Genomic DNA, 13317 nt, shown 5'->3' on the forward strand with positions numbered 1-13317 from the left:
TGTTCACGTGCCATTTTCTATGGTTTAGACGTAACCATCCGATATAATCAAAGTCGAAGGCCAATGGAGGCACACGCGCAATATTAAAACTAGAAAAGAAATAGGATACCCATTTTTTGTGGCTTCTAAAATACAGCAAATACGTCGATTGGAAAAAGAAGTTGCACAGCCACGTGGCTTCTGCCAACTCTCTCCTCCTCTATGCCTGTTCTTCCTCCCCAGTCCAGTTTTGGTCTTGAGGAGTTCCCTTTTTTGACTTTATTAAAAATATAGGTGACGCTGCAGCAAAATACTGATTGGGTAGTCTTCTGACAAGAGAATATAACGCCTGGCAAAAAATAAAAATAAATTTTGGGGGTGTCAGTGACGCGACCCTGCATGAACAATGCGCTCTGCACAGCCAGCTCCACTCGCGCAATGTTGTGGCAAGGAATACACCGCACCTGTGCCTCCTTTTAGAGGATCACAGTTAAGCGTCAGTTCACAACCTCTCAATAGTTGCTCGGGTAGCGAGGAACATTCACTCGATGGCTGCAACCTCGACCGAGAAATGCCAACCCACCGTCGACGAGACGAAATCTGACGCCGGCAATCTTGTGGCCCGTGAGGCATCCTTTCTCGCACATTGCGCGGAACCCCTGGGAATGAGAGAAGACGCCACGTGTCTGCTCCTGCCGGGTCATCGCTGCATTCGGGGCACTAGCCCACCTTTGGCTCTTCACCAGTCGGACGACTCGGCAAGATGCAACAGAGTTATCCTAGGGAACACTAATGGACTTTCTCCATCTCGTATTATCTCGCCAATGATCGACCAACGGAATTGATGCGGGCAAGTCTCGTAAGGCTGGGCCGCAGCTGGCTGACGCAACAGACCGGGGTTTCCAAGGGGAGGCTGGCAAGGAGTGTGCATGCCGGAGGCTCACCTTCTCGATGGCGGGGACGAAGGTCTTGGGCACGTTGGTGCCCACCGTGTCGTCCTGGAACAGCACCTCCGTGTTCTGCTCGGGAGGCAGCGGCTGCAACGGGACCGTCTCGGTCACTCCCACGCCCCCAGTGCACACACTCCTCGACCGAGCGTCCCTCCCTTCAGGCTCCCGGGCAAGCAATGTCCCGGCGTCGACTAAAAACTACGGCGCAAGTTTTTTCAAAGAGATTTTAACTGTAGTTCCAGGAGTGATATCGAACGGTAGATCCGGTACGGATGCACAGTCAGTGTCAACGATCAAAGACACAGAAGCCGGCATTAAAATCGTAACCGAGCCACCAGGTTTAGAGGCTCGGGATCTTCGTTGCAAATGAACCCAATCAGTAGGAGTAAATAATGGTGGTTCATCTCAAGTTCCCATCATATCAGGTGTACCACGGGGTAGTGTGATTGGCCTTCTCCTATTCTCGATACATATAAGTGACTTTCCATCCACCTTAACATAAAAAATTGTGTTGTTTGTGGACGACTCCGTCTTATATCAAAAAGTTACTAACCTCGATGCAACCGTAACATTCCGCGAGGACGCCCACCCAAAAATGAAGAGATAAATGGTGAAAAACATGGGGTAGGCTTTCTTTGAAGATACGACGAGAAAACTTTACGAAGATTTGTGATGAACACTGGGGCACTTGCTCCAAACCACGTGGCACGGCAACTGATGTTGCGGATTGTGGACACGAAAAATTCCCGTTTCATGACGCAATAAACACGCGGTAATCCGCCACAAACTTGCATCTCACGGGAACGAATACTGCAGATTCAACTTTCAGGGTACAACAAACACGCGAGAAACCGCTACAAACAAAAACAAACCGATATTGCGAGCGCGAATTGTGGACAAAAAAGCAGGAATCCGCTACAAACTCACATATCACAGGAATGGATACCACAGACGCGGCACAAATGTATTTCCCGATGCAGTATACATGCGGAAAAAAACTCGCGTGTTATGGCAAGAGATATGGCGTGCGCACATTGCAGACAAAAACGCAGGAAGCCGCTAGGAACTCACTTGTCAGACGTACGGCAGATCACGCGGTTGGTGCGATTCCCATCCGACATCGCGCGACGTCCAAAGGAAATTGGCAGATGGGCTACGTTTCAAAATTTTTTTATTCGGGATATTTAGGAAAAAAAAAAAACGGGATGGGCAATCTCTCAGGGGAGGGTGTTTTTATGGGATTTTATAGTAGTCACGCTTTACAGACTGATTTCGACAAAATTAGCATGTTGTGCTTAAAGTAGTAGCTCAAGATCGAAGTAAGTGTCGTCAAATGAGTAGGTAGAGTCAGAAGTGCTAACAACCCACACCAGCCTCCTTTCTCTTTATCTCGACATTGCCACGCCGTGCAAATACTTAGGCATTTACATTACGCACAACTTAACATGGAACAAGCACATCAATCGCACCATACGAAACATATCAAAGAAACTTGGTTTTTTTTGGCAATCTTTGTACCCAGGCACCCCAGGGTAAACGTCTGCTGGCCCGTAAAACTATCCTTCTTTAAAACTCAAGCACGCAAATGGAATCCACATCAGAATTACCTGGTCAAAAGTCTCGAAGCCCTACAAAATAAAGCCCTCCAATTTATTTGTGGTAACTGCTCTTATCAAACCAGTATTACATGTTTAACGAAGGTTTATCTTCTCAAGACATATAAAGAAAGACATTGTGCGTGTATCTTTTTTTATTGTATTCATTACCATGACTCCACTTTTAGACAATCATTCTACAGACGTGCAGTACATATTTCAGCAGGAATCGATAACTCGCACAAAGTGGAACTATTTCCCTCTCCTATATCTTCTTCACTTCCACTGGTGTTGAGTGTTTCTGAGTGGAACACTCTACCGGAATCTATGGCAACGGAACAAAATGAGCCGTCATACAAAAATAAATGTGATGACACGTTTTTACATTCACCGTTTGACTTGGAATTTCCCAATGCTTTGGTGTATTCAAGAATGCGCGTGTGCCGTGTTTGAATGAATAAATATTTTTTTGGTAAAATGGAATTTAGCGGAAAGAAAATTGGGTTGCGTGTACGTCTATACAGCCTAGAACTTGGTCTGCCTCAACGGGCGACGAGTGCACTACAACCGCTAACCTGGGGTGTTTAATGTGCACCACGCAGTAGCGCTACATGACCGCACGCCCGTACGATGCTCATCCAGATAGAAACGGGCAGGGGATTGAAGAATTTAGCAGAATCTAGAATTTAGACCGTTTTCGTGCGTGGCAAGGATGTGCTATACTACGTTGTAACTGGTCAAAGTGCATTTCGACATTGTACCGGTTATTTGCTTTAGCATTCATTTTGAAAATTCTCACTCATATAATGGATCTAAACCTCGAATCTAAATAAATGAAGAAAAGAAATGAATGAATGGAAATGGTTCGTACCATTTTGTTCCTCTACGCATAATGATGCCGAAGTATTAAACTTAATGTTCAGCTTATTTCTAGTCCCGCCGAATAACTGTTCCGGAAATAAATAAGAGCGCTCTCGACCAGTACTATACGTGCTTTTCACAGAACCATGACGCATAAAAGAAGCACACGGATATATGTTGAATTTCCAGTTTTAGTTTGCGGAACATTTAGTAAAAAATACTGCCACATGCACGACGGAGTTGCCGACGCACGCGGCTCCCGCGAGAAGGGACGTGGTTCGGACCCTGCTCCGTTCCTTCGTAATACTCCTGTACTGCTGTGGAAATGTGCAGCTCATTGTGGGCTGTGGCCGTGTGTTCTGGTTGCAGACATCTAACCGGGTGTCTCAAAGCAGCAGGCACGGGCCGCTTGGGGACAGTCGCCCTTTCGTCTCCGGGGTTCCTTTTGCTTGGCAGTTTGCCTCGTTAAACATTCATTTTAAGTTCTACATTCGTGGCCTTTTTTATACAGCATACTGTCTGAAAGAGCCACACCCAAACAACGTGCATGTTGGGAGCAACACTGGCAATGAGGCCCCTCCTTGGAAGCAGGACGAATGCAAGCTCACCTCCAGGTATCCAATGACGCGGCCGTACTGGCCGGAACCGCCGTGCTGCTTCTTGTGGAGGTAGTCAAACTCGCAGGGAGCAGTCAGGCACTCCCGGAAGGCTACCTTGGGCTTGCCCAGCACCACGGGACAGTTGTACTCGCGAGCCATGCGCTGCCAAACAAACAACAGGTCCACCAGTCTCTCGGAGAAACAGAGCTCACCCAGCGGCGTCACTAGGGTCGGCCGCACAGAATGCAAGTCACCCCCCCCCCCCCCCCCCCTTTCTGCCCTATTATTATAAGCAATGAAACTTGAAACAAGAAAGGAGAGAAGGGGGGGGGGGGGGTTCACGACATGCAACACTTTTTCCCCCTTTCACTGCCCGGCTGCATCCCCCCCCCTTCCACAGCGACGCCACTGAGCTCAAGCCCTATCGTGCCATCAAGATGTCTGCTCAACCCAACTCTCGAGAGAAATGGGTCTCGCCCTGGAACTGCCCTATTTTGACCTGGCGACAGTTCGTAATGTTTCCCTACCGTTACCGCACTGGGGGAGCACCCAGCCCACTTTCACTCGGAACTGGGTTAATCTAGACATGGGCGCTTGTCCCTTCAAATCGGCAGTTTAACGCAGAATATGCAGAATTCCAAAGTTTTGAAAATGAGTGGCTGCTCAAATGAACTGGGTGCTTCGGCGGTATTTTATGGTATCTATTCAGAGATATATGCGAAACAATTTTCTAGTTTGTGCAACACACTTCAAAAAGACTTACAAAGAAGCTTGAGAAAGTCATTTCCGAAATTCGAGGAACACCAAATATGTATGCTTATTGTATTTACCGGGCTACTGTCCGCACCTGTTGTATGCACCTGTTGTATAGTCCGCAGGGGCGTATTTTGGGTCAAAAATAAAAGTGTTTGCTTAGATAGTCCGCACCCGGTGTGTAGTCCGCACGCCGGGTATAGTCCCGGTGCTTAGTCGACACAAAGATCTTTTCATACGTGGCACACCTCGATGAATGTCTGCTTTCTTAGCTCACAAAAAAAGCTCGCATTACACGTACCGTAGAATACTACGCATCCGCTACCACATTAAGCACCCATACCCAAATCTATAAGATGTGAGAAAAAAACGTTCAGCCTTTCCACTCTCCAACGTTATTAGATTAGCTCAGTTACGGAACTGCTCATAGACGCCGCATGCACAAACAGTACCCCCCCCCTCATTCACCACGACTCCCCAACCGTCGCTCGACGCGCCGCCAGACGGCTGCTTTGGTAACTGAATCAGGATACGAACGTTGCAACGTTGCTAGAAACGTAAAAACCAACGGAAAAAAACTCTTTTTGTAGTAACTTTTATTGGAGTTTAGTACAAAATGGGGGGCGCATGATGTTTTCTAAAATCTTTAGTTTGCAAGGTTTTGCGGTACAATTAATATTGTTTTCATACAACCATGCCTCAGCGGCGATTTCAGGTAGCACGTCCCGACCTCGGCTCATCCTAACCTTGGTGCAAATTCGGGGCGCGTCCGCTGGGGAGACGGGGGTGGCATCCCTGCAACACTTTCCACTGTATCTGTTTCGGCTCCGAAACGGCCGATAAAAGCCAAAATAGATGTTAGGTGCAGTTCCTCGAGTGACCGCTGCAGGGTAAATGGCAGTGTTGTGATCGCCATTTGGCGCTTCAGCTGGGCTCTTTGGAACGCGTAGTTATGAAACAAAAATATAGATGGCGCTTCGAACGACGCTTGGCGGGTTGAAGTGAGTGAGGGGGGCTACCCCCCTCCACGGGGGTTCCACAACTGAGGTGATCTAATAACGTTGCCACTCTCGTGAAGAAGGAAGACCAGCGGAGCTGGACTCGATACACTACCGCAACGCGCATGCGCCCGTTTCCCGCTTCTTCTCATCCGACACGCTGCCGGTCGTATGTACGTCTCTGGCGACCCAGAGTCGGTCGCACACGGCGCACGTGACGCCAAACGGGTAATCCCCGAACTCCCTCCGGAACATCGCCGTCGTACCCGGGAACTGTTCAGCTGGCGTGGAGTGCAGTCGTCGCCGAGCCTCGCGCTTGCGCTTGGCCTCCGTGGCACGATCGTCAACCGTGGCATTGGCCCGCCGGCACCCTTTACATCGCTGGTTCTGTTCTCGGTGGCAACTTTCCGGGCGAGCGATGTGCTCTTCTTTGGCAAGGGAATCTAAAGCGCCCGACGCAGCGGAAGTCGAGGCAACAGCGGCTTTGCGGCGGTCACGGACCCATTCACGCTGCTGCGTATGTCGCCGCTCCTTCCGCAGTCAATCTTCTTTCCCCGAAAGGGCACGTGGCTGACACATCGCGAGTCCAAACCGAAACTGATAAGAGCGTAGGAAACAGCATGCAAAACAGACCAGGACGAAGAAACACACGTGACGCGCGCTGCGCTCGTTACAAGTGCTCCCTCTTTTCGTCGTCTATTTTTCGCGCCGTTTCCTACGACGAATTCCCACCAACGCACCCAACTATCCATTCTTCTATGATAGCTGGAAAGGTTGGCGCCATCTATTAGTGACGGCGGCAACCATACTGGTTGTGTGCTTGCCGCCGTCGCTTATAGATGGCGGTAGCTGTCCAGAGGCGTTTTTGTCGACAAGTGTTTTGTACCGAACACGATCCTAGGGAACCTTGCCCTTAACAGCTCCGCTGTAATTTGCATAATACATTTATATGCAGAATTGATGACCGGACAAGCGCCCATCCCCCATTTTTTCGTGATTATCTCAAAATTTTGAGCGGGCACTTGCCCGGTATTTTACGGTAAATCATCGTAACATGCTCTTTCTTTCACAAAATTCGTCACATCTCGTCATAAGGAACGACTTTGGGAAAACAAATTTTCTGTATAGTCAGCACGCGTAGATAGTTTGCACAGCCTAAAATAGAAACTTTTCAACGTGTATAGTCTGCGGACTATAGCCCGGAAAATACGGTACATTTAGGCTGCAAAATTTCTACCGCTGTATCACGTCAAAAGTGCGCCAGAAAAACAGACAGACTTCCCTCCTTTCCCAAAAAGCCCCCGGTTTGCTCCAGGGAGTCGTGGCATTGCTCACAGGGCGCTCCGACGGACACTCACCTGCGCATAGATGTCCAAGTGCAGCTCCCCCATCCCCGACGCTATCATCTGCAGGGAGGAAGGCAGCACCCGCTCAGAATCGGGCATGCAGACAATAAGGCTAGTGGGGCTTTGAGCAAGTTGGATGAAGCAACTCAACAAGAACAAAGTTACGAATCACTGGGTCGCACCAGCAGTTTCTTAGAAGGACAGTATTATCAGCAAGAAGCTGGATGCACACAAAATGTCCCAGGGGTACTTTTGGGGCTCTGAGGGTCACCCAGCTAAGATTGTCAAGTCCTTAACCGCATTTCAAACACTCAACTCTGAGAAAAAATTGTAAGGGTGCAGGCAAGCTGCTGAATATTAACCATGTTGATCAGGCGTCGTCCAGTCTATTTTCTGTCCCTTCTACATTTTGATGTTTCTTCTCTACCCCAGTGTCAACTCAACATACTTAACTCTGCTCTGTCCGCTAGCGTTTTATAATGCCACCGTAGCTCGCTAGTTCCTTGTTTCCGAGCTTGGGTTTGGTCTTTCAACGAGGACGGTTTTCTATACACCACTCCGCAAAATGTTTTCTCGAAGGTGCCCTCCCGAATGTTTAAATGTTGGTGCGTACGCCACTCGCTTCCCTCGCTTGCCAAGGGGCCACAAGGTGAAGCACCGTTTTTACTGCAAGCCAGACTGCTGTTTCTCATATTGCGCGCCAAATGCCGATACGAAGGAGCCCGCGATAATATTACCTCGTAGTAAGAAGCTCGTTCCAGCCACAGTCGCTTATATCTGAAGCACGCTGCATGCCACAATACTCTATACATTTTGTACCGATTCCACGAAGGTATCCCCGAGGTCTCGTGTCCCCCAATTCACTATTTGATGCACACTCTCCCCCGCTTATGCGCCACCCAAGAGCGTAGACACCGAGTGAGGCATCGCATTGTCTGCCCAACAACTGTCGGCTTTTTGTCCGACCGACGTATCTTGTACTTTTCGTCCGGACACAAAGAAATACGATGAACCGACCGACCGACTCGTGTAGCGTGCTCCCATTTTTCCGCAGAGTTAGGAACACCTTGCCCATGCTTTGTGAGCCCTCCATTCCAGAGGTGGAGCCCACTCGAGACTGAGTAGCCCGGAGGCAGCCCCATAGACGGGCGCGACGTGCGGGAGGAAAAGAGAAGGGACGCCACCTCCTTGTTGTCCGGGTCGTACTCGACGTGGAAGGTGGGGTCCTCCCGGCAGAAACGGCTCACGGCCTTGGAGAAGTTGTCGCTGTCCTTGTTGTCCTTGGGGCTGATGGACATGGAGATCACCGCCTCTGGGACGTGGATCGACTCCTGCAGAGACCGCGCTCCGGTTCGTGCTGCGTCCGGGCGGAGAACTCCACCAGGTTGACCCGGTTGCACCGAGTGACCCGTGGGCACCCGAAATATCAATTCCATCCCGCAGGTACCTCTCGTAAGATCAGCTCCACGGCTTCGGCGTGCGATAAAAATTTAGACACAATGAAATACAGCGTTAGCAAACAGGGGCAAAAAACGAGGAAGGAACACGACAACGGCCGACTCGCAACTCGAGTTTATTTTATGAAAAGGAAACTCGTAAAACAAATTCCACACACTCGAGATTAGACCTACCAGGGAACCAGAGACTGCCAAAGATATCGCCTGACAAATCGACCCTCATGTTAGACCGAAGGTACGTTACCCCCTCTCCAATAATGCCACCGACGGCTCGCCGACACGTCTGTCGCCAAGGAAGAAACAAAGCCTGCTACAGACGGACGTTTAAATGGAAGGTTGAGAGAGCACTCGGGGCTACCCTCGGGGCACTCCTGCCGCTACGTTGCGGGGATTGTCTCCCTTTTTTCGCCGACGCAGCAGTTGCTGTGGGCAGAGACGGAACAACTCGAGAAATAATGGTTGAAGCATCTCTTCCTCGGCAGACAGATGGCTCAGCGAGCCATCCGTGGCATTATCCGAGAAGGAGATAACGTACTTTCGCTGATATCTTTGGCAGTCTCTGGTTCCCTGGTGCATCTTAATCTGAAAGGGTGTAACCTGGAGTTTCCTTTTCATGCAATCAACTTCTGTTGTGAGTCAGCCAATATCCTGTCCTTTGTCCCCATTTACTGAGGCTGCATTTCATCGTGCTGCCAACTGGTCCGATTTACGACCCTACTTCAGTTAAAAAATTTGGACTTCATTTCAAAGCCCAAGATCTCTCGGATTCAATTTCCGGAGAATAAATTCCTCAATTTCGAGGCACCGCAACAGTTGGAAAATGGCTATCACCGGTGCCAAGAAGTGGTTTTTAACTCGAGCGAAAAATACAGCGTGAAAAAAAAAACAGAGGCCAAAAGAAAGTACTTAAAATCTAAAGAATAAAACACGGAGGTCAAGCACAGGACAACTACATTCTTTCGTAAGAAAGAAAGCACGTGCTTGACCTCCATGTTTTATTCTTTAGATTTTAAGTATTCATGTTCAACTGGCTCGCCTTTACTAGTCCAAAAGAAAGCAGAGTAGAAATCTGTATTTTTCATGTAAGTTATGCAAAACCCAGCTAGCCCAACTCCTCATTAAAGCTGTTTCTAAGATAAAATGTTCTCGAGCCACGCAGAATGGCCCTTGTTATCATTTGAGGAGGGCACCCCACCGGGTGTCCATTGCTCGGGTGCCACCCACCATGGAGAGCTTGAGGCCCTGCTCGGAGACGAAGGTGTCTCCCGTGGCGCAGTCGACGCCGAAGAGGGCGCAGATGTCGCCCGCGTACGCCTCTCCGACGTCCTCCATCTGGCTGGCGTGCATGCGGACGAGGCGCGGCACCCGCACCTTGCGCCCCGTGCGTGTGTTCCACACCGTGTCCCCCTTGCGCAGGGAGCCCTGGTACATGCGCACGTACGTCAGCTGCCCAAAGCGGCCCGCCTGCACACGCCCGAGGGGGCTCACGTCAACAGTCTGCCCACACACTGCAGTGCGGACGTCCCAGGGGGCTCGGAAAAGCGTCACGGACAACTCGACAGACGCACCGGAGCCGGCACAGACGAAGCAGCGCCTCTCCACGTCGTTTCTTACCTCCAGCTTGAAGGCGAGGGCGATCATGGGATGGCTGTCATCTCTTCGAGGGTTCATCGCTATCTTCTTGGCCTTCTCACTGCCCCAAAAGAGACACAAGTGCGCAAGAGCAACGGATTACACTAAACACACCGAGCGTGCCGTAATTTACCCACCCAACACCCGTCGCCGAAGCACCGACCAAGCTACTTTTTGGGTAAAAGATCGATTTTCTAACAAACACCCAAGACTGGCCACCTTCGCAAAAACACCAACCGCAAATAAGGTCGGCGGTCACCCATTCTCCCCGAACGCCGGGACCTCGGACGGCGAAGTTGGAGCACTCGCGCGACAAAACAAAGACGAAGGAGATACAGTCTGGTCTCGTTAATATAGATGCTCGCATTCCCCAGAAAAATCGTCCATAATAACAAATCGGGGAGAAAATGCGCGCATCAATGAGAGCAGCAACAATGAGAAATAGTACGCAGTTTTTTAGCTCTACTCTCACATAGTGCACAGATGTGGAAGCTTTCGAATTTGCAAATTTGTTTTTTTCGGTTGAGCAGAAAGCTACGCTTCCGTCCGTTTGACACTCCCCATGGTCTGCGACTGCTTCCGCTTGTCGCCCGACGTCGTCTACCCTGCCTCCCGAGTGACCAGAGTCTGGCCTTGCCTTTTAGGCCAATGACAGGCTTATGACCTGACGGAACTAATTCGAGGACAAAAAATGTCCCCTCCCCCCGTCATAGCCTTATCTATGCTCCGTTTCACCGTGACTTGCCAAAGAGCAAACGCTACGGCCCCCTCGAGCCACTCGGAGCGACGGAGCACGTGACGGCCGGGGGCGAGAGTGTACGCGTGACCCGAGCAGTTGGAGATGGGGAAAAGGAGGAACTCCCATCCCGTTTTGGTGTGTTCCGTTTGTCTCCCCGGAGTGCTCAACAGTTACGCGAGAGCAGCATTCTTCTCTCTCCCGCGTCTACGAGCGAAGGGGTCGGGGGGCGCTCCTCCCAGCTCTGTCCACTTTAGCAGAGCCAAGGCCGGAGAGACGGTCACCTCCTCTCCAGCGTTTGCTCCGCTCAAGGGGACAGAGCTGGGAGGAGCTCCCCCCAAACTCTTAACCTGTCTGTGACTGTAGCGAGTCACGCGCCTCCCTTCGACGTGCCGACTGGCTCGCTTGGACCTTTGCCAAGGTACCATCAAACGGAGTATACGAGAAATTAGCTTTGTGGCTCCGGAGCTTCTCTCTTGTTCCTTAAACGAGGTCGCCGGTGAGGAGACCTGTTTTGGGGTTCAATCTTCTTTGTTCCCAGTTGTAGATCCCACACCATCTCAAGAAACAATAGACTGCGAGCGGAAATAACCAATTTTACGTAAAAGACGAAAGAAAACATCTTAATGAATTCAAAGCGGCGCCCAAAAAGACGGGGATGAAGAGAAAAGCAGTTAGGATGAGAGCTGAACTATTAACTGAACATTTAGAGAGAAAAAAAAAAAAACGGCTCGAACGAGAAAACACCTTAAAATCAAACAACGCCGTACAACGATCACGTATCGCTCACCAGGCATCTATGAAATATCTCTCTTTTTCACGTAGTTCAATTGAGAAACGGCGTATCTAGTGCCTCGTGCTTGCTTTTTCTGTAGCATGTACCTCCGGCATCTCTCTTCCTCCTTTTCCCCCGCCGAAGATGGAGTGACACGGGCAGTCTCTACGCTGCACGTGCGAGCGACCTCGACTCACGGACCGCTAAGAAAGGGCATACTTGCGCATTCTTTCATTAACGCGTCGTCCGCATTGCCCCATAGAAACTCGGCCGCACGACGACGGGATTTCGTGTACGACACCCACCCTGCAGTTTACAAACTTGTTTGCGTGTTTGACAGTGCATGAAAGCCTGCTGCTGATTTATGCGCGCGCACAGTCGCGCAAACTTGCGTGGCGTCGTGAACACCAGCGGCGCATCGAAACGGTTTGCCACTTCTTTTAGGTCGTGCGAAATCTTGCGTAAGTATGGAATCACTGAGGGTCTTTGTTTTGGCTGTTCTTTTAGGTTCTGACATCCGCTCTTGGCCCTTTACGGAGAGCTTGAGACACACCGAGCAAAACTGACATTAGAAACCCCGCTCTTAAAAGTCGCTTGGCCCGCATTTGAAAGCTGTCAAGCGTGACACTTTGGCAACACCTGCGCAGTGCTGCCTGGGGACAGGACGTGGCAATATTTCTTTTCACTAGTCTAGAATGTGCAAACTCATACGGGAGGATTTCCTTCTTAAATCGTGGGTTAGTAGCCATGGGCGTACCAACTGGAGGGGCAAGGGCGGCGTTTGCCACCCCAGTTCTCAGAGTGGGGGAGCAAGGCACGTGTTTTGCACCCCCCTGAAACAAAGGCCACAGGGCCAAGCTAACACTGGCCGGCGGCGCCCGAGGCATACCAAGGGCACCGCCCCCCGGCCCCAGAAGAGGGGGGGGTCTGGTTTGACCCCCCACTCAAAAACAAGTTGGTACGCCACTGGTTGTAGCACCAGCGCACGTGACATCCGATAAATTGTAGCCGCAAGTCCACAAACTGCAGGTACTGACCGTCTCGAAGTTTGTACGTAAACTTTAAGCCTATGGTGCAGCCCTTGAAAACATTCATTATATTCTCTAGAACGTCAGGCAACATCTTTTGGTGAGTCGTGATGTTTTCATTATCTTCTGGCGTGCAGCTCTTATTGCAAGACCCGCAACGAGCGTTCGGGTGCAACTTGTGACCTCCTGCATTCACTGATACTTTGGGAGAGATTTTGGACCTTTTTTTTGAGCTGGGAAACTGGCGTCCATAAGAACGAGCCACAAATGCCCCCATTTACCCGATTCATCCCCAAAATAGCTGTCCATAGTCCGGACTGCAGGTTCCCGTACCAAGAGGGCAAAACTGCATGGTGAAAGATAGGTCGCCGTAAATTTGGTCCATATTAAAGAGACGCGACAATAACAGAAAGAAGCCTTTTGTTTGCAAACCAATGCGAATCCGCAGTCTCGGGCATGTTCACCCAATCTGTAATTTGATTGCTACCGACCGTGTCACTGCACTGCTGGGAAGCTAAACTGGCGCCTACAAATGGTACTGCAGAGCGAGTACCAGAGGATCAAGAACGGTCGTACAATAGTTTCAAAGACGGCGACGACGGGCGAAT

General features: G+C 50.2%; 1 protein-coding gene across 1 annotated transcript in view; it reads right to left on the reverse strand.

Moving 5' to 3' along the window:
• The window catches only part of LOC8052202 (elongation factor G, mitochondrial), a 31581-nt gene that overhangs the window by 6984 nt on the left and 11280 nt on the right, over positions 1–13317 (reverse strand). Inside the window, exons 9-15 of the mRNA XM_029978231.4 lie at positions 10153–10231; positions 9763–10002; positions 8266–8412; positions 7094–7141; positions 3994–4146; positions 924–1016; positions 563–638 (exon numbers count right to left, since the gene is read on the reverse strand). Coding sequence (XP_029834091.2) covers positions 563–638; positions 924–1016; positions 3994–4146; positions 7094–7141; positions 8266–8412; positions 9763–10002; positions 10153–10231 — 836 coding nt within the window. The remainder of the gene's footprint in view (positions 1–562; positions 639–923; positions 1017–3993; positions 4147–7093; positions 7142–8265; positions 8413–9762; positions 10003–10152; positions 10232–13317) is intronic.

This window comes from Ixodes scapularis, unplaced genomic scaffold (genome assembly GCF_016920785.2).
Source record: "Ixodes scapularis isolate PalLabHiFi unplaced genomic scaffold, ASM1692078v2 PGA_scaffold5__190_contigs__length_132052651, whole genome shotgun sequence".
NCBI classification, from domain to species: Eukaryota; Metazoa; Arthropoda; class Arachnida; order Ixodida; family Ixodidae; genus Ixodes; species Ixodes scapularis.